Source organism: Halichoerus grypus, chromosome 4 (genome assembly GCF_964656455.1).
Source record: "Halichoerus grypus chromosome 4, mHalGry1.hap1.1, whole genome shotgun sequence".
Taxonomy (NCBI): Eukaryota; Metazoa; Chordata; class Mammalia; order Carnivora; family Phocidae; genus Halichoerus; species Halichoerus grypus.
Genome location: NC_135715.1, coordinates 131,943,442 through 131,970,833, shown reverse-complemented (window position 1 = coordinate 131,970,833; position 27,392 = coordinate 131,943,442). Strand labels below are relative to the sequence as shown.

At 40.7% G+C, this 27,392-nt stretch overlaps 1 protein-coding gene across 2 annotated transcripts in view; it reads right to left on the bottom strand.

Annotated features, from left to right (window-relative positions):
- Positions 1–5,746: 5,746 nt before the first annotated feature.
- The window catches only part of CERS6 (ceramide synthase 6), a 313,294-nt gene continuing 291,648 nt past the window's right edge, over positions 5,747–27,392 (bottom strand). The window contains exons 9-11 of one of the 2 annotated variants that reach the window (XM_078070943.1): positions 14,450–14,606; positions 13,907–13,930; positions 5,747–11,437 (exon numbers count right to left, since the gene is read on the bottom strand). In XM_078070943.1, the coding sequence (XP_077927069.1) occupies positions 11,285–11,437; positions 13,907–13,930; positions 14,450–14,606 (334 nt within the window). In that variant the 3' untranslated portion in view covers positions 5,747–11,284. The remainder of the gene's footprint in view (positions 11,438–13,906; positions 13,931–14,449; positions 14,607–27,392) is intronic. The other variant, XM_078070944.1, reaches the window with a different exon arrangement.

Here is a 27,392-nt window from a genome sequence, read left to right as displayed (position 1 = left end):
TGAGCCCAAGGCAAGGTTCTATGTCTCTTTGTGCGTCTATCTCTTGATCTGAAGTAACGGAAGTAATAATGGTACCTAGTTACAGGCCATCTTTCCAATTTTTGGTAGACATTTCCAAATGAATGGGCTCATGAGTTCAAATTCAAAATGTAAAAATTAGCTCACTTTTCCTTCCAAAACTTGTTTATCTTCCTGAAACTCCTATTTCTGTAAATACATACGCTCATTCTACAAGCATTTATTGAGTGCTTACCATGTAGCAAATGTGTTGGCTAAGGATCCAGATAGAAAAAGCAAGTTCTTTGCTCCCACAATGCTTACAATCAAGTAAGGGGGAGTGTGATAAGCACTCTGATGGAGTTCAATGGTTGCACCTTTTCTTCTCTAGGAAGAGCACCACATTCCAAGTGACTAAGGCTTTCTGGGAGGAGGAATCCTATGTTAATCTTGAAGGCTATATGAGAGTTAGCTCGATGGAAAAGAGGTAAAAGGCCTTCGGGGCAGAGTGAGGCTACTGTGCTGGAGAGGTAACATGGCATAGCCCGTTTGAGACCACGGACTTGGGACCTGGGTCAAGAGGTGTGGGGAGGGATGAGGATAGAGTGAAGGATATCAGCCGTCGGGCCGCAAAGAGCCAGAGGCAATGCTAAGGGACTTATTCACTGGCTCACACCATGCCCTCTGTCTCAAATGCCCTTCCTCTTCACACTTGACTCATCCAAATTCATTCTTGGCTTTCTCCTTGAACTCTTTCTCATCTGATTCTGAAGCCACTTCTCTCTCCTCTGAACTTTTCTGTGATTATGATCCCAACAATAGATTTGATATGATGATGATGATAATAATGTCATGTTTATAGAGTAATTATCATTTTCAAAAACTGTTTGCCTTTATTATAGAGTTTGAGCTGCATAACAGAACAAGTATCATTTCTTTCAGAGCCACCTTGACCTATTAAAATAACCCCTGCTTGTGCTCGGCCTCTCTAACTAGATGGAGAGCCCCTTCAGTTCGCAGCTTTGCCTCCAGCTTATTTGTATCTCTCACAATACCCAACACAACGGCTTGCGGAGAGTTGTGCTCAATAGATGCACTGACTTCATTTCGATGTGCGTTTTATTGAATTCGTTAGTGCTGTGGCTCTGTGTGTTTGCCCTGGCATGGTATGCACCGTTTTATACATCCTCAGAAATGACGTACAAGTGAATAAGAAATGGCAGCGCTTGAGAGTATAATACGTCAGAGCTCTGTTCTATACACAGTCTAGTGCCTTCAACAGAGAGAAAGAACACTATTTTTAAAAACTCTAGGGACCCTTTTGAGCTCATCTTTGGTGATATGGCTCCAAGTGGCCTAGCGTCCTATCCATTGTTTGCTGGCTGGCTGACTGGGTATTTACTAGCATCCTGGGTCAGCAAAACTAATAGGAACCAAGAGTTTAATCCTGATGAATCTAACTAACTGTGATGACTCCAAAAAAGGGGGGTTGGTGACTGCCCTTTTATTTCCTACATCTTCCTCATCTGTACTACCCCATCCCTCACTCACCCCCTAGGAGTATTTCCCTATGAGATTTCCAGCCCATTCTTAAAACCCAAACCACTGAAGAACTAGTTTCACAACCTACATATCTTCTATCCTTCTAGTCTGCAATGCACTGAATTATTGAACTGCTTGAATTGATGCCTTTGAAACCTGTGTCCTGGGTTATACCTTGTCCCTTGCAAGTTCCCTGGGTGAGGTTGGAGAAGGAAGTGTGTGCTTTGTCAACTGGAACAAGACAGTGAACTTTAACAATTGAGTTCAGTCATTGACGTATTAGATTTATTGAGGATCTTTCCTAAGAAGGGCTCCTGATGTAGTTGAGAGCCCTGAACAACCTAATCTCGAAAAAAGGGGAACTAGGGATGAAAACTATAGGGGTGGAAGTCTGAGATCTTTAAGGAGAATTAAAGGAGGTAGATAAGAAAAAAGCCAAGGACGGTTGAAATGCAGTAGGAATCTAAGCAGCCTATCTTCAGAAACAAACGCAAACGTTGGAAGAAGCATAAGGTACTAGGAAGATATGTCTAAGTTTTGAAATCAGTCAGGTCTGGGTCAAATCTCAACTCTACCACTTGTTAGTTGGGTGACAGAAAATAAGTCACTTAACTTTTTTGAGCCACAGTTCCTGCGTCTATAAATTACAGGTGGCCGTGGCGTGCTGGTGAATGTTTAACGACTGGCTTATCCAGATAAATAAATCCATAAATAAAACCTTGATTTGCAGCTCTTGCTAAACCAGGCAGGCTCACTCAGAAATTGTAAAACCTACAAACAGCACGCAAGGATTGTTGTTGGATGCATGCCTCCTCCAGAGGGGTGTTTTGGAAATTGTGATCATCCATCAATTCACCGCCCATGAGCTGCCTTGGAACCACACAAAGAAAGGTGCTAACAATAAGTAACAACAAAAAGAACGACATTCAGTCAGGAAGTCTGCCCTCTCCCTAAGGTTCTCCCCTGGCTGATGACGGCCCATCTGTCATATTTTTTCAAGCTGCTTTCCTCAGAGGAACTTGGAGGCTCTTCCCGTTCCAGGTCTTGGCATCTTTGCAGCAAAAGCTTCCACTTCTCGTTCTCTGCCCAGACTTAGTTTATTGCCTGTGGACTGAACCCTCAAAGCACTTAGTCCTTTATTTCTTCCAATGGCCACGTGCTCATCACCCTGCCTGGTCATGTGGTGCCCAGCACGCCTCTGCAGACACCGCCGACCCACGTGAAGTTGGAGTGGTTTTCTCCATCATGGTTTGGATGGGCGTGGTTTCTCTCTTAACTAAAGATGACAACAGATCAGATTATACAGCTCCCTGCTTAGATTCCTGAAAGGTTTCCCATCACTCTTACCCTAACTCTTGCTCTCCTCATCATGGGACACAGGCCTTATATGATCTGCCCCTTCCTAACTTTCGAATGTTAATCACACACACTCTCCACATGTCTCTTTTGCTTCATCACATTGGCCTTCTTGCTGCTCCTTGAACCTTTGAGCTTGTTCCCATCTTGGAGCCTTTGTATTTCCGGCCTCCACTGCTTGGTCTGTGACCCAAGCAGCTCCTGTCCCTCAGGTCTCAGCCTGAGTCACCTGTCCATAAGGTGTTGGAGCCCTGGAAGTCACCAATCACTTTGTTTCTTCATTACTTTTGTTCTTGGTCACTGCGTGAAATTACCTTGTATGATGGGCTGACTTACGTCTCCCAAAATTCATGTTCAAGTCCTAGCCCCTGTATCCCAGGAGGTGACTGTATTTGGAGACAGGGCTTTTAAAGAGGTGATTAAGGTACCTTTTCTATTTATGCATTCTGTGTACACATCCCTAAAAGCCCCAGAAATAGATTGCATATATGAATCAATATTTATTGCAGAAGATGGAGGATATTAACTTTCTCCAAATTATAATACCCTTGAAACTTTGTTTTGTCCCTTTTGTTGGAAAAATGAGACTAATATAAAAATTTCATCAATGGTGGAAAAAAAGAGGTGATTAAGGTAAAATGGAGACTTTGGGGGGAGCCCCGATCCAATATGACTGTCATCCTTAAAAGAAGGGATTAGGACATAGACAGATACACAGAGGAATGACCGTGTGACGGGACAGTGAGAGGGCCAGCTAAGAAGACAGGCCGCAGAAGAAATCAACTCTGCTGACCCCATGATCTTGGACTTCCAGCCTCTAACTGGGGAAAATAAATCGCTGTTGTTCAAGTAACCCAGTCTGTGATTTTGGGTTACGGTCGCCCTAGCAGGCTTTATATAATTTTTTTTAACTTCAATGTTTAGGAATGATAGAACTTTTGTTTCCTCATGCTACAGGAGCTTTGGGGAGAATCAAGGATGTGGCCCTCAGGCTCCGGTCACCATTGTCATTGGTTCTGAGGGATCACCCGCATCCTGGTAGACCCGGGTGTCTGACCCCTGTGGCTGGCTGTCATGCTGTCTGTCACTCTTGTTGGCACTGCTGCCGCCGCGCCTGGTGAAGCAAGTGCAGGGTTGGTGGAACCAGAATTAGGGGGCAGAAATAACATGTGCCGAAGTTGGATGTGGCAGCCCCAGCAGCCAGGGGCCTAGAGAGGCTGAGTTGCATTGTGGCTATTTGCGAGGGATGCTTGTAGACTTAGATTCCACTTTGCTTACAGAACCGGAAGAGTTCGTGGCTTCCCAAAGTGGTGCATGACCTTATAGCCTATCTTTCTCTGCCTCAGAGGTATTTTGGTAGTTTAATTTATTAGGATAACTCATGCTTGCAATCAGATTGTCGGTGGTGGTGGCTACATTATATTATATATGTTTTTTCATAGGGCATCTGTTTTATTTTTCATAATACTGGTGGTGGGGGGGGTGTCTGGTTGAATGTCAGTGCTATTTTTATGGTTCTGGAGATATTAGGTGACATAAGCTTAGAGCGGAAGAGTAGCTGGGGAAGACAGAGTTACACAGGAAAGACAGAGAAAGAGGGAAAGAAGCCCCAACACAGGAGGGCACGGACCCAGAGAAGATATCAGTCAAGCTCCTATGAGCTACACTGACAGGGATGGTTTTGTGTGTGCTGTGGTCTGGATTGTTGGTCCTAAGTGCTTCTTGTTATGATTTGGAAAAATCAGTGCAGTCTGATATATGTGAACTTTTTTTTTTTTTTTTTAACATTTTATTTATTTATTTGAGAGAGAGAATGAGATAGAGAGAGAGAGCATGAGACGGGGGAGGGTCAGAGGGAGAAGCAGACTCCCTGCCGAGCAGGGAGCCCGATGCGGGACTCGATCCTGGGACTCCAGGATCATGACCTGAGCCGAAGGCAGTCGCTTAACCAACTGAGCCACCCAGGCGCCCTGTGAACTCTTCTCTCTATATAAATATTTAATTTTTTTTTTTCCAGAATGAAGCACTACATAAAATGTTACAGTTTTTATATCTTAATTTTCAAAGAGATACTGCAACATATTATATATATATCATGTAAATGTGTTAACTGTGTTAAATTAGTATTTGTTAAGTGGAGTACAAGGTGTCAGATGGTGAACCGAAGTTCAACAAGAGACCACAAGAGAAATTGAGAGAGACAGGTCTCACACGTCACAGGGGAGGTACACACACGGCACGGCTTGAGGGGCCACACAGGTTGGTGACGGCAGGGTGGAGACTGAGACAGGACCTGGGGCACATGCCTTTATTAGGGTCTGTGAGTAGAATGCTTTGGGATTCCTGGGCTAAGGCTGGATGAGTCAATTCAAAAGAGTGGTGTTTTGGTAAACCCCATGGTGGTCTTATCTAGGGGAAATATAAGGCCTGCAGGCACTGGGAGGGAGGGGAGATTGTTGATCACAGGGGCTATTGGGGAAGTCATATCAGGGACTTACATTCGCTCGTGAGTCTGAGGGCTGCTCTCCAGGGTGTGCACCTGTTTGAGGGGCCAAGGTCAATTTAAGGTCCCTGCAGGCCACATTGCAAACAAAATGGATGCTGGGGCAGCAATGCTATGGAGTAGCTTAGCCAAATTCCTGACAAAATAGAGATATATATATGTTTTATATATATGATGTATAAATATAATATAAATATAATACTACCTTTTCAGTAATCGTAATGATAACTGGGATTTAAGGAAAGTTTGCAAGAAACTAGTAGGATGACGGGTGCCCTGAAATAAATCTTGTCCAGGACGATGTGACATACCACCAACACCAGCACTTACAGAAAATATCATTTACACTTGACTCTTAATACTTATCTTTATTATGAAAGTGTTTCCAAAGTAAAATGATCCTCATAATAATGATTGCTTCCAGAGATCAAGAATGAATAATTATATTTTCATATAAAAATCAGCAAAACACAGTAACAATACATAAAATAATTCTAATTGGCTAACACTACATCATTCCATTTCTGACAGAGATGCTCAAGCACTGAATTGTCTTAAGAAAACAAGTAAGACTTTGTCAACTATCCTATTTCTCACTGCAAATTGAAAAAAAATCAAATCCCCAAACGAACCCTCTCCTCCTTGCTTGGCCACAAATGGCCATGGAGGTAACCGATTCTGTGGGCACACCAAGAGCAGATGAGAATCATAGGCTCAGAGGCTTTATGAAACTTTTGGAAATCAAACTTGGAGGGGGTACTCCATCTTTAATGAGTCTCTCAGTTAAACTCCCAGAATTGCCACACAACTGTTCCTATTACAGAACTAATTTATCTTTGGCAACTAATCTTTAAAAGCCTCTAATTTTTTAAGGGCAGTTTTACAACGACAGTTTAGAAAAATTACTGTAGATCCAAGAGGGGGAAAGAAATGATCTCTATAAAATCTAATTTTTCACTTAACATAGAAATCATACCAACAGCTGTTGTCCCTGGTTTCCAGGCCATGCAACATATAGCAAAATAGGAAACCAAGCTTTCATGGACCTGTGTGGAGGAAAACAAGCTTACATGGGCACAATACTTTTTAAGAAAAATGGAATCAGTCAGAGAAAAGAAGTGTGGTAAACAACTGATCCAAAGTCCAGCCGATAAGTGACAATATTTTGGTTTTCCTTTCATCAAGGTTCCAGGAGGCTGAAAGGAATGTGGGTGGATGAGATGAACAAGACAGATCTTGGGCTAACCGTCCCCTCCCATCAGTTCCTGGTAATCTTGAGAAAACCTAGTCTTGTGAAGACACCATAAGATACGCCATCTGGCTGCAGAGACTTTTATTTCTTTGAGCTGATGGGGTCTTAGCTTGTGGCCATTTGCTAAGCTCTTCCTTTCAAAGGCTTCAAGGCTGAACTTAAGTTACAAATACCTGGAAAAGGCTAAGGTTCTCCTTTGGGTGTCTGCAGAGCTTACAAACTGTTCCTTATCATGTTTGATGCTCTCTAATAAAGTTTTCTCCATGAAAACCAGCATCAGCTATGCTCCCTCTGAATATATATTAGAGACGTTACAACTGCATAGAGTGGACAAACGGACAGGCTTCCTCAGTGTCTACTAAGCATCCCTTTGAGGAGGGGAGGGGACTATATACACAAAGGCAGACCACAGGGTCCTTTTCTGGCCTGCTACTATCAAGAACTAAATAGTGTGGCCACAGTGAACCAGTACTAATTACTACCTGCTGCATTATGCATGACTTCAAGAACTGCTTATGATTACTGAGGCTATTCCTTTCATGAACAGCATGCTAGACAGCAAGCACAATAACCAGAGCGAACTGCATTTTCTCTTCCCATACAAGTTACTTAAAAATTGAAGTGCCTTGTCATCACTTTCTCATCAGGCTGACTTTGATCTAATTTGGTTTTTTCTTACTTGAATGTTCTAAAGATTTCAAGGATACTAATATTTATCTACAAAGCAGGAATCAGCCAAAGACAAAGAAAAAAAAAATAAGCTAATTAGTATCTTAAGACCTCAACTATCACAGGAAATGTAAACATTTAACCTTTTATTTCCCAAAGGATTTCTTGAAGCCTCTCTGGACATAACGACATCATCACATACACAAACAGAATCTCTTAACACCTTTGGAATTATTCTGTACACTTCAAATTAAGAAAAAAATACTCAAATATTCAGGCAACTTTGGCATTAACATTTCTGAGAAAGGGATAAAAATAACTCTCGATACAAAGTCATGAACAGAATGGGAACAATCATGGGTGTCCATAAAGTTTTCTCTGAAGAGCTCTTTTGCAAAGACTCAGGTGAACTGAACTGAAATCTCATTTTTTACTTCAGCCCAAATAACAATGAGGTTCAAATACACAAAGTGGGAGATCCGGACCCTTTCTGCCTAAGGTAAAAGCATTTGGTTTGCTCAAATCCAAACCTCTATCAAATACTCAGAATGGATAGTTGGCAACAGAATGGGACATTATGAGGTCCACCCACCATTTTAGCTAAACGTGGCCTGATTTTATCTCACTGAAGAGTTATCTCTCTCACCCAACTGCTTGCTTTCTTTGGGGAGCCTACCTTTCTTCCTAGCTCATCTTTGTCAGATACCTGTTTCGTTATCTGATGGTACCTCAGGATACCATCTATCTAGCAGCCTGGCAGGAGTTGGATGTTAATAAAACCTTGGGGTGAAACAGCAACCATATGCATTTTTTTCAGCATTCAGCTTAATCATCCCAAATACTGATAGTCTTCTATTCTCCACATGTGTACCATTAAATTTGGAAATATGAACTACATTTGGCTTATATACTGACCTTAGGTCCTCTGTGATCTTAGCCTGAGGCAAGAGAAAGGATCCTACCAACTCTCAGCCGGGTGAGTGGCATGAACAAGAAGTTGAGAGGGAGGTGGGAAGATTCTCTTATACACGGTGGATAGTTTTTATGAAAAAAATATGGATAAGGATGAGTCAGTGCTATTTTGGTTTTATGTTTTTGGAGAAACATACATGTACGTACATAGATCACACATTGTCATATCATTTATTGACCCAAGGCCAAATTCTACTTGATTTTCTACTTTTTTCTCCACTAAGAGATCTAGGAAAGCTATATAGCATTAAAGAATAAAATATTAATTTTTCTAGACTCCTTCCTACACACCCCCTTGGTACCCTGGAAAGGTTTGAATATGGCCAGAAGGAAGGAGCTATCAACATGGGCTAAGTTAATTAATGGGAAACAATACTTTCAGTAACCTACAGCTGAATTTACAAAATACACTTCCAAAGCTATGGCCCGGCACAAGTAGAAGACAAGATATCTCACATTTTTTTCTCTCTCAGTCTTATCATGCCACCATGATAAGTGGGAGGAGTAGACAGAAATATATTATTTTGTATCTTAATAGGTCTACAAACACCACTTTGATTAATCAAAAAGAACTCTTTGTCCTAAAATGCAAAATGAAATAAAAATCTATAGATACACAGGGGACTGTGTTAAGTGAACGTCATTGGTCACTGAGGCTCTGAGTATTCAGTCCTACTTCCAAGTGACTTTTGGGAAAAACAAAAAATTGCTTAGATTTGTCTTTGCTAAGGACAGACTCAATTTACTTCTTTTCATGCAACTCCACTAAACCATTAATTTACAAGCCGATCTTTTTGAAATTATTCTGTGGTAGAGTATCAGATGATCCAAATTTGAACACATGGTGGTTCTCTGGTTTATTTCTCCCTTTGTGAGGACTTGCTCCAGGCACTAAAGCAAGGTACAATTCACTCTTCTTCCCCATATTTTAGTTGATAAGAAAGGAAACTTTCACCTTCTCAGCATTTTTCAGCTATAACATGCTTGCTGCTTCATTTTATATATCTGCATTTTAGCAGATGTTCAGATGACTAACAAGTAATTTTGATGTTTTATGACTGGTCTCAAACCATCCACAAATTACACTCCTAGATATACCCCTGTTTTGTGAAATAAAATAATAAGGCTTTATGAGAAGAATTAGTTGCATCGTTTTCTCAATAAACAAGCAGACATATGTCTAAGGCTCTTCAATTATTACTATGGGCCTTATCAGAAACAGACTATTTCATATGTAGGTGGGGAAAGATTTAATATTACAGTGTGAGGTTTTTTGTTTGGGAGCATTATTTTAACGCACAGGTTGCAAACTGCTGGCACAAAGATTCATTTCAATTTTTTCCAAAAATTTGAATCGAATGTGAATGGCTGTAAGCAGGACATGCACTCCCTAGTATTTCTGGTGCTGTTGTCTTTACTATCCCCTGACTCACACATTTATGCTACTGCATTGTGGTTTTGAACACTTGTTTTGTTTATGAAATAAGTGTTTGTAATACCTTTTTATTCACTCTTACTAAAAGTTGGAAGGAAGGAGATAAAATCTTTGGTTTATGTGAACGGGTTTTCTTATTTATACATAAATAACACTGCCATGTAGGAGACTATAGCAACTTATTTTTCAGCAGTCTTTCTCATTGCTGATATTGCCATAGTCCAGTACAATTTTTATTATTTTTTTCTGAAAATAGCTCCGTTTGAGTAAAAATTCCTAGAAACCGAACAAGTCTTCAAAGAAGCAAACCAAAGGACTTCAAGTGCAACACTACTCAGTTTCTAGCAACAGGAGAGTCACTCTGGGTCATATTTAAGGAGAAAGGACAAACAGTAAAATCGTCCTTCTCCCATTGGCTTTATTTTGCTCAGAAAAATCAAAACACCAAGACCAAATACTAGATATCTAGCACACTTCTTTGAATGCTGGTTGCAATAAAATGCTTTATGCTAGAGCTGACCTTTGCCAACTGTTCAAAGTCTCCTTTGCTGTGCCAAAATATACTTAGCTTCTTTTTTTCATGACATGACAGAAGATTGCGGTAATTATAGGGGTAGTGCTGAAATCTGGTTGAAATCAGCTGTTCTCTTTCTGTTATTCTCAGATCATGGGACAAATTCCCAGTAGTAAGAGTGATTTCATTGTTTGTAGTAACTATGACCTTAGGCAAAGGTCCTCCTTCAGAGCACTGACCTCATAAGAGGGAATAAACACACAAACAAAAACAACAAAAACCAAAAACCAAAAATAAACCTCTGTAACCTACAAAGTTCATCTCCAGCTAGCTACCATACTCATTGAAGACATCTTGGCTGTGTGCACAAGAAATGATGTCTATTCCAAAGCAACTTAATACAAAACAATTTTTTAAAGTTCTCAAAAAACCATACTCTTTAATTTGAACTGCTAATTGACCACAAAGAGGGACAATTAAAACGCCTAGCTCATCCTGCTTAAACTTTACACTGGGAAAACGGTCACTGAGGCTATATAGGCAATTTCAAAACAGGCACTGTAACACAAAGAAAGCAAACCTATTTGGAGCAGTACGAGAATCTTGCACTGGGTTTTGCTTGCTCTAAGTGACAAATTAAATTATTTGATGCTCCTATCAAACTGAGTTACAGCAATAGAAAGGGGTAGAAGCAGATGGAGCATCTCCCTCACTGTCATAAACCCAGAGAGTAAAAGGAGTGAGGAAACCCTCATTTGTCCACAGATTTACAAACAAAAATGAAATATAAATAATACTCTAAGACAGTACAAATGCAAATACTGTTCCCTTGTGTCAATTACATATAGCATGCCTACGTATAGAGAATGGTAATTCTTCTTCATTCACAGACAGGACATATGGCAGTGCACTATTCAAAATGCTTTGATAATCCTAAGTTTTGTTTCTGGTGCTGAGATATAATGAAAGGAACTGCATCTGCAACTTTTAAATACTTCCAGGAACAAACAGTTCACTTTGTTCGGGACTTGTAGTTTTGAGTAATTAATCATCCACGGAGCAAGACCCAGTCAGGAGGTACCCATTGGTACCACTGGTCCCATTGGTGGTGGTCGAAGTGTGAGGGTTCTTCCCTGGAGGTTCAGAGTCTTCCTCATCTGAGCTAGACTCAATATCACTTCGATCATCCTTGGACACCTGTGGAATACAAGAAGGTGAGTGGAACCAGTTCCTAAGGAATCATTAAGCTATAGCATGGTCAGAGAGTACATGTAATCATACATTCATACATGAAGGGAAACAGATGCAAACGTTAAAAATCGAAGACGATAGGCACGTTGCCATAACAGTTAGTTCTCCTGCAGTGGAGATGTGCAATATTGGTGACGAAGTCAGTTATCAAGGAATGGAACATAGGTGGATTTAGGTATCACAGGGGGCTAGACATGCTGACCTCTTTAAGGTACGTCTGGACAATGAGAATGTACTAGACCCTGAAACCCACTCTTACTGGTAAAGTGACATAGGATAAAATTGGAATGGCATTATAGGAATTTGGTACAAATGGATCAATTTACTCTCTGATGGTCACATTCCCCATGAGAATCCTGTAAAGGGATTCACCACACTAATGGAGATATTCACTGGCTTAGAGAATTTAAAACGTCATTCTTCTTTGGCTTTGTAATATATTATTTGATGACTTAATTTGTTTTTCTTTTCTGTCTGCTAGAATTAAGTAGGAATTTTGTTTTATATACTACGTGACAACTAATGGCAGGGGGAGGCATTTTGGGAACCTGCTGGGTGAGGTCTCGTTTAAAATATTTCCCAAAGAAAATCTATTGACCAGATCATCACAAATGGGCTCCCATCATTCCAAAGTTCTTCAATCCTCTACCCAGTCTCCTTACGTAACGAGGATGGCAAGCTCAGGCACCAGCATATGCATTACCATAAAGGACAACAACAACAAAAAAGTCACAGTCTAGCAAGGAAGTAATTTAGGGAGAGATTAAGAAAACACTCAACTGCTTTTAAAATTAAAATAGTTTGAACCTCCTACTCTATCGTCTAAATTATGGTAAGCATTTTTACCCAACATGCCTTAAGACCTCTGAGTAACTGAGCACCGTTCACTTATTTTCCGAGTGGGGTGGCAACAGGGACCTAGGGGCCTGGGGGCCTCGCTTCGTAGAAGCTTTCCCAAATCCAGCTGCCTGCCTTTCTCTAAGAAGTGGTGTATCAGAATGAACTGAGGGCTTTTTCACATCACATCCTCTCTGTGCCATGCCTGCCCCCCACCGGAGAAGCCACCAAGGCTGCAGGACAACGTCATCTCTGTCAGGTGGGTGGCAACGAGGCCGGGTGAGAGTTCAGAACTGCTGCTCCTTTCTAACCAGAAACAACCAAATAAATACGGTACAAATGGACTTCACTCCAATGCCCCTTGCAATGAGACTGAACGCACACGAATCATCTCCAAGAAGATTCAGATACTGAAAGACCAAAAGGACTGAATTACTTAGGATACGTGAACTTAAACAAACAAACATGGGTCACAAAGACAGCATGATAGTAAAGCTCCACGACATTTAGACATCCATTAGTCATAAATTAAGCTGCTAATAGGAAAGAAAACTCCAATTTCAGAGAGTGATCAATTTACATTTGCATGCTTAGTAAGATTATTTGTAATTGCATTTGGAAAAAAAAAATTATGCTTATGTCACTTTCAAGGAAAGGAATAATTTAAAATGTCTCAAAATAACCCATAGAAAAATAGAGTCCATAACCCATGGCCAAGATGAATTTAACTGTCCTAGGTGAACAGCAAGGGTAGTTTAGATATTCTGAAGCCTGACATCTGTAATGAAATTAATAATCATCTCTTGGTAAGACTGAAGGAATAATTTGGAGAGAAGACAATAGGTCTGGTGGAAACAGCAATGCAATAAGGATACAAGCAATCGAATCCACCTGTCCTTGCCTCTTTGTCTTCGGCTACCGTTACCATGCTGATAGCATTGTGCATGTTGATGTAATTTGTACCCAGAGGAGAAAAGGAGTGTTTTTTAACAGAAATACAGGTGCTCATTTTAAAGAATAAGAAGTCACAGAGAAAAAATGAACTTTCGCCTCTGAACAATTAATTGATCGAAATACTTTGGATTTATATAAGAGCTGATACTGAGAACTGGCTGCACAGTATGTGACTAGATGTCCCAAGCCCCATGGAAGGAGCCAACTCTGTTTACCTCGCCGAGGACAAGGTGCTCAGGGCAGACCAGGCAATAGCTGATGCTCAGGCCTCCATTCTGGACCATGGCAATCCTCTCCCCAACTCAGTTCTGTTTCTCCTACTTCACTTTTGCCTATTTCTGTTTTTTTAGCAAACATGCTAAACGCCAATGAAAAAAATTCCTCTCCTTCTGTTGGATGATGCAAAATTTAGCAGAATGCAAGCTCACACAAAGGGCACTACTAACCGAGCTGTTTCTAGTATCCCTTGCACCTGGTGGGAGCCGCACTTCAGTTAAAGCCTCTGGTCAGTGCCAACTGGTTAGCTAGAACAATACACATGGAAACAAAAGCATCTGAGTGCCCCTCCAACAGGCGAAAGTGGCACCCAGAACAAGGAGAGAGAGAGAGGCATGAGGAACTTACATGTAAAGGGTTCCACTTCCCAGCCTTCCAGGGTGGCAGAAGGAAGAGAATAAACAATGAAAGTAAGAAAATGTCACAGAGAATGTTCCGGAAAAGTCACTGCTCCCAAGATACGTTATTTGAATCAGCCTCATGAGTCCATATTTAAACAAAGAGATTTAACTAAGTTTTATTGGAAAAATCATAAATGGGCATACTACACCAAGCAACCCTTCTCATAAAAGGAAAGAAGTTATTAAATTTCTGTTCGGCACAAGTTTAATCAGAGAAGGACCATGGGAGACAGAGGGAGGGAAAGAACACAACAAATAACATATCATCATTAAATCTAAAATTATAAATGCAGATCGGTGGGAATCATCAGCAACATTGTTTTAAAAAATTAACTTAAAAAATTAACTAAACAGAAGAAAATGAAAATTTGGTTTGTGTTTCCAGGAGGTTAACATAACATAATAATAATAAAAAAAAAAAAAGAAGAAGAAGAAGAACCAGAAAACATACTTTTCTGGGACATATCAGAAACAGTAAGTTTCATCTTACCTTGCCTTTTGAAATAGCTTTGCAAGCTATTTTTACGATTAAGTAAGACCAGAAGCAGTTCAAGCCTTGTATTAGCAACAGCAGTAGATTAAAAACCCACCAGGAAGGGTAAGGTCCAACGATCTCCCAGCTTTCAAATAATGTGGTATTTAACACCCTAAGGAAAAAGAGAAAGTAATCACTGAACACAACTTTTTGCTCTGCCTTCCAAGGAACATCAGTTACTGCATAGAAGCACAAAGCCAACGATACCCACTAACTAGTCTCACCCTCCAAGGATGGTCTGAAGTCTGACCAGGTACTTCGAAGAGTCACCGCTGGAACTATTTCCCTGGTGTCATAACATTCATTTTAATTCTAGCTTGAACCATGTACTTCTGCTCCTCTTTCACCTGCTATTATTTCTTCATTAATTTCCATCATGTTTTTTGGTTGTGATGGTATCTCTTGCTACTTGTCAAAAGGCCTGTTTTGTTTTCAAAGTTGCTTTTGGTCTTTAAGTGTGAGGAATACCATTGAGTAACATTACAGTGCAAGAAAAAAAAAAAGGGTTAATTAATTCCAGAAACACTAGTTGATAAGTTTAAACTGTGTATGTAGCACAGTGGTGGTTAGAATATACTTAAGACCTAATCCCTGTCCTCAAGTGGTTTACAGTCTAGTTGGGGAGACCCTACAATGTACTTAATTCTATAAGCCTTCCTCTGGGAAAGAATTGACAATTGAAAGATACCATTTTGAAGTGATGCTTGAGATGGGTATTGGAATGATTTTTTAAAAGATTTTATTTTTGGGGTGCCTGGGTGGTTCAGTCAGTTAAGTGTCTGCCTTCGGCTCAGGTCAGGATCCCAGGGTCCTGGGATCCAGTCCCGCATTGGGCTCCCTGCTCAGTGCGGAGCCTGCTTCTCCCTCTCCCTCTGCCTGCCACTCTGCCTGCTTGTGTGCTCTGTCAAATAAATAAATAAAATATTTTTTCTTAAAGATTTTATCTATTTATTTGTCAGAGAGAGAGAGAGAGAGGGAACATGCAAGCACAAGCAGGGGGAGCGGCAGGCAGAGGGAGAATCAGGCTCCCCGCCGAGCAAGGAGCCCAATGTAGGGCCACCCAGGCGTCCCAATAAATAAAATCTTAAAAAAAAAAGATTTTATTTTTATTTATTTATTTGAGAGAGAGCGCACAAGCAGGCGTAGCGGCAAAGGGAGAGGGAGAAGCATGCTCCCCGCTGAGCAGGGAGCCCGACCCGGACTCGATCCCAGGACCCAGAGATCGTGACTTGAGCCGAAGGCAGACACTTAACCAACTGAATCACCCAGGCACCTGGAATGATTTTTTTTTTTTTTAAAGACTACTTGAATATAATGAATGGACTTCATTTTAAGAGTGTATACATGAGGTAGGCAAAAGTATTTGAGGTAATTGGTTGTCCCTGTAATCTACCATCGAGAGCAGGATGGGCAGCCACCTGGGGCAGGTACATAAGGACTGGTTTCAGTGCTTCACTCTTGTCCCTGCTCTGCCCTCTCCTATGCCTTTAGAAACTGATTCATCCTCCTGGACTCAAACCGCTGCCATAGAGAAGCACAGTACCCACAGAATTTTGCAATCACTCTGACTTCCTTGCTTTCCTCCTTTGTCTGGACATCTAAGGATGTTGGCAAAACTCATCTATTTCCACCATCCGCCACTGCAGCGCTCACTGGGACCCCACAGGAGAGGTTAGGTGGACAACATTTAGTGGCTAAGGGGTAGGGATGGAAAACTTGTAAGACATAGACCACTTCTGCAAGAATAGAAGACAGACAGAAAATTTTAATATAAGAAAGAATGTGATGAGTGCTTTGAGAGAGGTTAAGAAAAGTACTTTGTCAGTTCACAAAAGGAAAAAAAAACCTCACTTAATGTGCAGTTGGGATAAGAGGTAAAGAAAAAGGGAGAGTGAATAATAGACACAAACAGGCTCTCTATCCCTAATTTCAGCAACCCACATTTACAGACCAGAATGAGATGCACAGGGTACGTCTATATCCTGTCACACTAGTTGTCTCTCAAGAACAATGTACAATAAACATGGATGTTAAAATCTCAAAATCAATAATATGGAATTAAATTTGACAATTCATTACAAGTATATTACTCTACAGTATAGTAGAATTCATTCTGGTGGAAGGGGACAATATTAGGAAATCTGCTAATATAATGTATTACATACCCATAGGCCAAATTGGGGCAAACCTAATTATTTCAATAGCACTGAAAGACAGTTGGTAATGTTCAATTCCCCATTGCTGATGTTTAAAAACTAGAACTCAAAGGATTTCCTTAATATGATTTTTACCCAACTCAAGTCAGCCGTTGTCATCATATTTAACACCAGAGTTATTGCCTTTATAATTAGGAACAAACCACAGCCAGCCAGCATCACCATTATTATTTAACATTATTCTGAAAGTTCTGGCCTTGAGTGTGGTAGGAAGTCAAAGACTTCATTTCAAATACATAAACATTAAATCTCTATAACTGTTTTAGAAACAGCAATCAAAATTTCCAATAATAGGGAATGGTTAAGAAATTAGTTTTCATTCTTATTCCAGAAATCATGAACTCACTCAAGTATCAAACATGTTTCATGAGTTTCTTATGATAGAGAAAAATATGTAATATCACCTCAATTTCATAAAATAAATACTGTTGACCCCTGAACAATGCAGGTTAGGGACACCAACCCCCTATGTAGTCAAAAATCCATGTGTAACTTTTGACTCCCCAAAAACTTAACTACTAATAGCCTACTGTAGACCAGAAACCTTAACAGTCGACACATATTTTGTATGTTATATGTATTATATACTGTCTTCTTTCAATAAAGTTAGCTAGAGAAAAAAAGTATTAAAGTCATAAGGAAAATTCACTTATAGTACTGTACTGCATTTATTGAAAAAAATCCATGTATAAGCAGACCCATGTGGTTCAAATCCATGTTGTTCAAAGGTCAACTGCAATTGTACATATATGCACCCACACACAGAAAAAAAAACCAGAAAATTATAAGTCCTTGAAAACAATTAAACAAAGCCATTATAGGCTTTCTTTGGTGCATTAGGGAATTTTGTATTTTCTTCTTTACATTCTTCTTTTTTTCCAAATACATTACAAATAATTAGAAAAAAATACAAGTTATTTCTAAGAAGGAGCACATTAGGATAAGCCTGTTTTTTAGCCTTGTTTATTATCCCAAGAGATAGCCATTTTTTAAAACACCAGTTTGCAAGCCAGAGGGCAACAGATCTAAACAATGTCCAACTCCATGGCAGTGAGGGAGGACCCATACATCTTATGCTTTTCTATCTCCAGCACCTTGCAAAATACCCGGAAGTAACATACTTGCTAGACATGTTGGCTGATTGTGTGTTTGTTTAGTAATCAAGTAAATAGGCATGTACAAGACAGCTCTGGAATAAATCAATTTTATTTCAGAACTAGCTCTGCTTCCTGACACACTGTATGTTTTGACATTCAGAGGGAATCTAGTTTCATTTGAACAGAAAGAGGTCCTGTAGAAATAGCAACAATGATTGCATTATGCTATTCATTAGAAATTAGCCTTTGCCGGATCACAGGTTGAGAGCCTTTCTCACCATTATGATTTGCTTGGCTTAACTTGGACAGGTGTCATGCAGTCATTGGCGACAGGGCATTCACATTAATTTCTGAAATGCTACATCAGAATTCATAGGCTTCGCCATGACAATCAGTGGCACCTCTGAGATGCTGCTCACAAGTAATGGGATTTCTTTGAAAATTGACTTGGATGCCTGCAGAGACACTTGGGAAAATACAATCAGTGCACCAAGTGGATATATCTCTCAGTGAGAAGCTTGGTAAGAAAAACAATATATTAGGAATTTAGACTGGGGAGAGAGATCTCATTATGCCACCTGGACTCTGAAAAGCAGCAAACCCAGGAAATGGGGTCTTTGCTTAGCTACAGAATGTTTGATGAGGAAATTGTTCCTTTTCGGGCAAACTGTTGAAATGGTGAGTACAGGATTTTACCCTTTCTCGGAGGTAAGGGTTAGGAGTATCTACTTTAATGTTGCTATTGCAAATTTATGGTGACAGAGTTCTGACGAGGGGTTATCTCTAAGCACTGATAGAGGGAGGCTTCTGGGATCCTGGAAACATTTTGAGATCTTGATCCATGTGGTAATTATGCAGATTATACATACACAAACTTTATAAATGTAAAAATCTATCAAGCTATACACCAAACAGTTGTGCACTATACTATATATGTGAATTATACCTCAATAAAATAAAATGGGAAAAGTACTCTGCGGGGCCAAATGTCACCAATTTGCAACCTCCGGCTTGCATATTTACTATAATACCAGTGCTCCCGCCCCCCCCCCCGACAATAATTGGGTTCAACATATGGCTTCTGAGAAAATAGATTTTTTTTCCTTTCCCAAATAATAGCCCACAGCATTAAACCTCCTGCTGTTGCTCAAATCATGTGGTGGACAGTTTGCAAAGGAGTCAGTAAGGACCAGAAAGGACCATTTTCCTTTTCATTAATTTAGGCTCACTCAACCACTAGATGGCACATCACACACGTACAAAACATGCTCAAATAGGTCTATTCTGCCAGAACCATCTGCCAAGGTGTGGCTCCCAGCACAAAAATCACTCAATCTTTGGGTTACACTCTCCTTTCTAAGAATCTTCCTGAACAATGGAATGAGGAGGCTTCAGTCTGCAGTAATTTCTTCCTGCATGATTCTTGATGAAAATGGATGCCTGCAGGGCAAAGCTGAGCTCCCTGCGATTCGTGGGTGATGTGTAGATGCACCAGTTACCACCCCAACAGATTAGCCCTGATGAGTTATTTTAATGGATGTTTAATGAATCATAAGAATTTAATCTGACGATGCCTTATAGTTACTTGTGCTCATGTTTACCTTTTACGGATTCTTCATCTTAAACTACCACAGAAATATTATACAGACTATCCAGAGGCAGGGATATATACATGCATGCACAAGAGGAAAATTTACAACCTTTTTTTTAACAAAGAAAACACAGTAGTCTCATTTTAATATGATATTTAAGGACCTATATTCTAAGCATCAGCATGTCTTCTGCTTTCCCAGGCCTCAGAATTCTGTAAGTCTCATAATATAACACAGCACAGTACAGAAAGATCTCCACTGTTGTCTCATTTGGAAAAGCTATAACCAATGCTTCATTTCTTCATTCTTAGGACTGGCAACTCAAAGTTTAAGTTTGTTATCTTTAATATGTAAAGGTAATGAACATTCTTACTTTTGGCTCTATTCTTACTTTTAAAATACTCCAGTAACTTAGAGGTAGGACCATATAATGGTGATTGAGATGTTAAAGACCAGAGGCCCAGGTGCTCTCATGGTGTGGATGAGTCACAGGTGGATGTTAATGATGAGCCCGAGCCCCTGACCACGGCTAGGACCACAGGCTCTGCCTCACTCCTTCTCTTCACCCCCACCAAAGAGCTCCATTTGAGCCCTGGGTGGGGGTTTTTGAAATGATCTATATAAAAACCACAACAATAACTGGACCCATGTCTAATATCCAAAGAGAGCAAAGACGCTTCTCTAGGAGAATCGGGGTCAGGGTCTCACTTTGAGCAAAGCTGCATAATGCAAGTGAGGGTAGATTAAAAAGTAACATTTGCTTTATAGTCAACATTAAGGTGTTCTTTACTTCAGAGCTTTTGAATGGTCTTGGTTTTGCTTTCCCAGACAGACTTCAGTATATTTCATGGTGTGTGTTTCTCCGGCATATATTTTCCTTTGAACTTACACAAAACATAAATGAAACAGATTTGACCTAAAGATGGGTCTAATAATCTGCTGGCATGTTTCCACTCATTTTAAAGTAGATGCTGAGAGAAAAGCATTTAAAAATTTACACTGAACAGAAATGCTGGTACTTAACACTTGAAAAAAAAAAAGAGTCTCATAATTAATTCACTGTGATAAGCAACCCCTCTCCATCCTGGTTCTCCTAAGGTAGTAAAAGCTCTGGGCCTAAACAATTATCTTTATCAAGTGTTGGGTAGTCAAGGCTGCAAAAGGCTTAAGCCACGCTTGTAATTTTCTTTTAACAAGACAGTCCCACCAGCAGCCCAGGTTTCTCCAAGACACTGTTGTCTGTTGGCAAGTTTTCTAGGAGGACAGCTCTGGGCAGCTTGTAGCATGGGTACCTAATTATTTTTGAACAACAGACTCATGAAGTCTGTAGCAGAGAGAGAAGTGATCTCTCTAACAGGAAGCTGAAGTTGAACCCGGATGAACCGTCCATCTTTCATCTGGCAATGGATACACCGCTTCTGCCTTATTCCCATCTGAGTAAGACATGGTGGGGTCTTACTTTTTGGTCCTAGCCTAGCCAGACTTAGGAATTGGTCACTTAGACTCTTGTAAGTGGTGACTTCCTGGCTGGGGCAGCTGTTTTTCTCATTGAGTCACTGCCCTCTTGGTGCTCCCTTGCCGTCTGTCTGCCCGAATCCCCAACTCCCCCACTGCCTGGTCTGCGTGTCTGTGTCACTCATCTGCCAATCTGAATCCCTCTAGCCAAGGCCATGTCCTTCAGGATGTATCCTGCTTCCAACATGCTTCTTTTCAACCCTCTGCCTAACTCTTTGTTGCCTTCACACCCCTTAAAACAGACTTTTGCCTGGTTCTGCACAGCTGTTCCTTCCTGAGCAGCCCCCGTGTTGAGCCCTGTGCCAAACGTATTACACATATTTCTTCACTTAGTCTTTTCAACACCCCTGTGAGATCCCTGTAGAGTAGGAATATTTATACTAGCTAGTATTTATTGAGCATTAACTATATGCCGGGAAATAGGCTCAGGCTCTACATGGGCTCATTTAATCCTAATTTTGTGTGTGCGTGAGGTATCTATTTTACAGATGAAGAAACTGAAACACAAGGAATATAAGTAACTATGTCAAGGTCAGATCTAGTAGGTGGGGGCCAGCTGGGATTCGAACCTACCTGCCTACTGGTCTGGGCCTTCAGGCACTATTATTCCCACAGTCTTTATTCAGCTCTCCCAGACCTTTCCGTAGTCCTTCACCCTTGGCCCGGGCATAGGGCCAACCACTGCCATGTTACAACAGAGAAAGTACACAAACACACCTGCTGTTGGAACATTTGTGCTTCCTGTGGCCTGTCAGTCCCTGCTCTTTTTTCCTGGGATTTTTAATCTCTTAGGTTCATCACCTGCTTTCTGATAGCCATACCAGGCCCCTCTTGCTTAAATGACACATTTAGCTTATTTAACTGGTTTTCCCACGTGGCCCACCCCACTCAAACCTTAAATCCTGACCGAATGATCTCCCTGACTGGACATGATATAATGCCTTTCACTATTTGTCATGTATATGAGACATTCAAGATACAAAAGCAAAGATCTTATTCTAAAAATGGAAGAAAGTGGGAGAGATGCCTTGTGCCTGCTCGACAGGTAGACATCTCAGAGAGTCTCAGATTCCAGGACATCATTCTTGCAGTTTTCTAAGAGTGTAAAACCATCACCCCATCATCACAGGGTTAGGACGGACCAGGCTCTGAAACCTCCCCAAATCTGCCCACTCTTCCCCTGAAGGGCTGCTCTTTGCTCACGTCCATTATGTAGAAACCATTCTTTGCAGGACCAGTGACAGGTAAGCACCCCAGGCCAAGGTGGAGCAGGAGACTCTCACTGCTTGCTGTGGGCTCCTGGACCTTTCCTCCCATTTCCCTTCCCTTGGGGGATCTGAACAGTATTTGTTGTAGCCGTGAGAGAAAACAAAGGCCAAATGCATACGAGGGTGGAACTCCAGGTTGTGAGATTCTGTCTTACCTTCAGGGTTTCCGAGTCTAATCAACAAAGTAGAAAAGCCTGACCGTTCTTAGAGTTCACTGAACTTGTTCCTGAGGGAACCCAACTGGGCTCCTACAAGGAAGTGCAGACGGAAGGTTTAGTGACCTTGTAGGAAGATGTCCTTTACAGCGTGGCTGTTTACAACAGGAACATAGGCTACTGGAGTTACCTGCTTCTTGGGAATGAGCATCTTCCATTCTAGCTTCCCATTTCAGGTAGTGGCTGGGATCTGGGGCCATTCGTATTTTCTCATTAGCTTTTTAAATAGCAACATCTGGGTGGGAAAACGTTTAGGAAGACCTAAACTTTTAGGTCAGAAGAGTCTGCAGTGTGGTAGGCCTGTGGTTATTCCCTTGACTGCAGCCCACTGGAGTGATGTGGTCTGCACATTCCCTGGAGAATGACATGAGGCACATAGCACCCATATTCATGCCTGTGTGCTGGGATTTCTACGTGGAGATTTAAAACGTGCATCTCCAGAGATAAATGTTGAGAAAGCATGAGTAAGGTATGTCACCATATAGTCAACTGAACGATTTAAGAGAGCTTAGATCATAGTAGTACTTCCATTGGAAACATGTTCAAAGAATTTTCATGTTTATTAGACTTAGTCTCATTAATAACCTATAAAGTTGGCAGGTCAGATACAATACCAAATTTTTGGTCAGGAGACCAGGATCTCAAAGGCTGATTTAATTATCTGAAGTCACAATACTGTAGCTTTTTTTTTTTTTTTTTTTTTAAGGCTAATTTATTTGAGAGAGAGAGAGAGGTGTTGGGGAACAGAGGGAAGGGAGAGAGAATCCCAAGCAGACTCTGTGCTAAGCTCAGAGCCCGAGATCATGACCTGAGCTGAAACCAAGAGTCAGATGCTCAACCAACTGCACCACCCAGGTGCCCTGTTTTTAATTTAAACACATATCTCTTGGTCTCCTTTTTTAAAAAAATTTATCAAAACAGAGGATGTGTACTCTTCATAAAACTTTGAGCAAAAAAGAGCTAACGAGGAGGTTCAGAAGACATCATGTTTGGGCTGACAGGCTAGCAAGACAAGGAAGAATGCTGTCCCTCTGCCTCTTAAAAATCCCTTGAGAAGTTTCCAGAAGTTCCCCCAGTGGCTCAGGGAGAATCTTCATATTAATTATTCAGGGATCCAACTCCACCCATTTTGTTTAGAACCTGAAGAGAGTCGGCATTATCTTAGAAACTGGGTGTGTACCACAGGTATTAGAACTTCCTGTCAGCTCTACCTTCATTTGCCTAGAAGCCTGGTTGTGAGATCTCTCTGCCTTATCAAGAAGTTTTCCTAGAGTAATAGATCAGATAACAGGTTAATCTGAAATTACTAAAACAAACAAACAAATAAAAAAACAAGCAACAACAAAAATTCAAAACTGAACAAATATTAATTATATATTTTTAAAGAAAAAATATATATCCTCACTAGTGTATGCATGCGTCCTCTGGCCCTTTAAGAAAAACAGGCCCACTCACCTAGCATGCACCAACTGGCTAACAGGTCCAAAAGGTAAGCTAAAGAGTATCTTGCTCCTGAAAAATAGACCCTCCCTCTTCCTCCTTCCTGATTGACTTCCTTATTCTCTTATCTCATGTCTTCTTAGCTATGAGACTCTGACCACAATTACTTCTAACTTTCTGGACCACATAATTTCATCTGGTCTCCTCAGTGTTTGATGCCTGGTTCCCCAACCCTCTGGAAAACTCTGGCTTGCCTGATGCTCCCTGCACTGGGTGTCCCTGTCCTGACTCTGCCCCCAATACCTCCCCACGCTAAGCCATGCCAACTCTTTCCCCTTGCCTGTAGGTAGAGAGGGAGGGTAGAGGCAGGGCTTGGGGGAGAAAGAAGGGTAAGTCTCTGACTCCTACCTAGGTTGTATTAAATCTCACTTCTAGGAGCTCTGTGTGTGGGAACATGATTTGGCGTGTGACATTTCTACACATGTAATAAGTCACACTGTATTGGATTCTAATGACCTCATCTCTGGGAAGTGTTACCAGTACCTTTTTCATTTCTTTCTGTTTTTATTTAATGTTTCTAGGATTCAATCTTTAATGTATCTTTGGGAAATACACCTGAAAATTTTGGAAATTCTGCTGCAAAGAGAAAATGTATCACAGGCCTGCAGTCTTAAGGGACACCGCACCATATTATCTAGCTGGCAAAGAGATACAGTAAAGGTGTCTGAAACAAAGAACTGCCTCCCTAGAGTAAATCAGAGTTGATAAAACCAAGTTGGAAGAGCTGAAAATCAAGGAAAACAAGCAAATAACTACTCCCCATCCCCCAAATAAGAGGAGGGGGGAGGAAAAGGGAAAAAAAAAAAAAAACTCTGATAGAGCAAATGAAGAGATTTAGACAAGAAAAATTTGTTTTTGCAGGCTTTAAAAGTTTGAAAGAAAAATAACAAATATGAAACTATATGCATTGAATAAGAACAGGGCAATTGGTGAACAAAAACATTTATTATAATCCTAGCATTCTAGCTAAAAAAAAGCATTGAAATAATGTTAACTATTGGACTCCCGTAGAATGGACATACTTGGGAGTGTGGGTGGGAAGTGCGCTTACTCAAAAAGGAATGGGCCGTATTATTATGTCTGAATTATACATCAGAACACCTGGATTCTATGCCTAGTCTTGATTCACTGATGCAATAATATTGAGAATCTTTTTTTCTTCCCCCAAACCTAAGATTCCTCATCTACAAAATAAAGGCCTAGGCTAAGATGATTATTAAAGGTTCTTTAAACTCTAACAAAAATATCCATACAAATTCTTATGTTTTTAGATTTACTTAAAATTTTACTTTTTCTGATTATTTCTCCACATATAAGAGAGCCCACATGTATAGATGCATTCTTCTCAAATGAGTCACATTCTTTTCTCTGAACTTAAAACTGGACAACTAAAGCCAAGAAAGCAGGAAAGGTTTTGTTTCGTTCTACTTCCAGAAATACGGGGGAAAGTAAGAAAGTAGAAAACCAGGCAAAATGTATAAAATCTCATCTTTAGGGAAGGGACCAATGAAGGGCATAAGGCCTTGAGAAACTGTTGTATTTATGACAGCAAAACCTCTGCATAACTGGCTCGACTGTGAAATAGCGGGGGCAGCCCTAGCTTTCAGGAGCGGGGCATTTTGATCAGAAAACAATGGCTACAGGAATTAGTAAGCACCCGGCTAAGCTCTGTCGTGGCTGCCAGCTATGTGCCCCATTCCTTGCTCGCACACCATCAGTCGTTTCTCTGTGGAACCGGGCAGTCAGGAACACACATGGCTGGGCGTGACTTGTCACTGGAAGTATATCCACAGCCCTTGGCTCATGTTCCATGTCCAAGCCAGCAAAGCTGGAAGCTACCAACAACCAGTTTTACGATGTTGCTCTCTTTAATTTCCAATCTGTGTGAAAGACTTGAGGCATGGACTATGTAACTTGATGCCACTGGACACAAATCACTTTCAAAACAAATATTCTTACCATTTTCCCCCCTATGACCAGTATATACCTCTACCTTATGTTGAATACAAAAAAATGACATCTCCGAAATTAACCAGACATCCTGGGTCTTCTTTCACCAACCCACGCAACTGTATCCCTGAGAGGGATTTTAAGATGGATAAGATTAGGTATCTATACTCAGAGAGCTTACAAATAAGCACAGGAGAATAGACAAATACATTGATTGTTAGGGTAGAGTATCTTATTGTAATAGGTGTTCCAGGCAAAGGGAGTATTTTGAGCAAAGGCTTCTGCAGCCTGAAAAAGCAAAGAGTGTACACAAGGAATCATGAATAGTTAAACTGAGTACCTGCAAGGCAGTCGTGAGGGAAGGAATGTTAGTTGGCATGATTTAGTGGAAGGTCTTTCTTGCTGGGAAGAGAAATTTGAACTTACAGTGGAAAACAAGGGAAATTCTTGGATGATTTGGGTATGAATGGGTGGGTAGGACTGGATTAAGGCCTTGCTTTAGGAAGAATCTCGTAAAAACTGTGTTTGGGCTGATGATTTCCATCAGGAGAGAGAGGGTATGTGGGGAGGCTGGGTGGGAGGCTACCACAGAGATCTTGGTAAAAGGACATCGGGTCTCAGAAACAAGAGCAAGGGAGAGAATAGCATCTTTGAGAAACATGCCTGCTCCTCAGAAACAGTGCCCAGTGATTGTAGCTCATGGAAACAAGTACTCCAGAATGGTGCAGAACAGTGGGAGAGAAGGAAGAATAGGAAGAATGAGGTTCTTCATGTGAGAACAAAGCCTTGATTTATTTATTGAAATAGCACTGGCTCACATTGGAGAGTTTACACTGTTCTAGTACAGTACCTGGGTGGTGCCAGACCACATCCTAAACCACATCCTCAGTTCTATTCTCTTTAGGAAGGTGATCAACTCATTTGTAACAATCGGTTATTAGTATCATGGTAAACAGTAAGTTTCCCATCCACATTCAAGCCCCCAGATTCTTTTAACCTGATACTTATTGCTGGGACCTCACAGGGTGTGTCGGCTGTTAGTATCAGTTTTGAGGTAATTGGGTTTTTTGATCAGGGTCACTGCTATCATTGATATTTAGCTGAGTGACACACACCTGTCTTTTGCATAACATGGAGGCAAGCAAAGGTAGCAAGGGAAGCTTGGTTAATTATCTGGTAACCAAGAAAGTTAAGTGGAATTAATTTTATTTTTATTAAGTTTGTACTCTATGCCCAAGACTGCTCCTACTGTGAGGGGGGGGGTCCATATTAGTGTGCCTCACAGAACTCATAATCTATTTGGGGAGCAGGGGTTGAAATATAAATTGGCATACTGTATTTTGTGGGTGGTGTTACAATATGTGTCAAAATGTGCACATCTACTGAGTCTGTGATTCTATTTCCAAACATTTGTCCTAAGGAAGTAATCAGGGATTTGTGAAAAGATTTAGCTCTAAGGATGTTCACTTAAATATTATTTATAATAGCACACTACTTGAAACATCCTAAATAATGTCCCAAAATAGGGCACTCATAAATAAACAT